Below are 593 nucleotides of genomic sequence, written 5' to 3'. Positions count from 1 at the left end.
GGTTGAAGCTGGGAACTGTGTGTGTGTGTGTGTGTGGGGGGGGGGGGCAGTAGGTTGGGGGGAAAGCCCTGGCCTCTGAGGAAAGGCCATGAAGACTGCCTTTCTTTGCAGCCTGCTCCAGTCCACCCCCAAGCTGCCCAGCACACCGGTAAAGGCCAAGCGCGGCAGCACCTTCCAGGAGTTTGAGAGCAACACCAGCGACGCCTGGGATGCTGGCGAGGATGATGATGAACTGCTGGCCATGGCGGCCGAGAGCCTGAACACTGAGGTGGTCATGGAGACGGCCCACCGCGTTCTGCGCAACCACAGCCAGCGGCAGGGGCAGCGTAGGCAGGAAGTGCCAGCCGAGAGGCCCAGGCCTCGGCCACAGTCCCCCTCAGCTCCAGGCGCGGACCCCCGGCTGGTGAAATCTGTCAGTGAGAGCCACACGTCCTGTACTGCAGGTAGGGTGGGCTAGTGGGTGGGAACAGGGGGGGTCCCTGTTATAACAGAGGACGGGGAGCTGGGGACCCTGTTATAACAGAGGACGGGGAGCTGGGGACCCTGTTATAACCGAGGACGGGGAGCTGGGGACCCTGTTATAACCGAGGACG

The 593-nt window shown here is 63.4% G+C and overlaps 1 protein-coding gene across 2 annotated transcripts in view; it reads left to right on the top strand.

The window, feature by feature from the left end:
• TBC1D22A (TBC1 domain family, member 22A) overlaps positions 1–593 on the top strand; it is a 288569-nt gene that overhangs the window by 23380 nt on the left and 264596 nt on the right. For both annotated transcript variants that reach the window (XM_006866828.1, XM_006866827.1), the window contains one exon: positions 112–443. In XM_006866828.1, coding sequence (XP_006866890.1) covers positions 112–443 — 332 coding nt within the window. The remainder of the gene's footprint in view (positions 1–111; positions 444–593) is intronic.

Source organism: Chrysochloris asiatica, unplaced genomic scaffold (genome assembly GCF_000296735.1).
Source record: "Chrysochloris asiatica unplaced genomic scaffold, ChrAsi1.0 scaffold00097, whole genome shotgun sequence".
Lineage (NCBI taxonomy): Eukaryota > Metazoa > Chordata > Mammalia > Afrosoricida > Chrysochloridae > Chrysochloris > Chrysochloris asiatica.
This window is presented reverse-complemented; position numbering and strand designations above follow the sequence as displayed.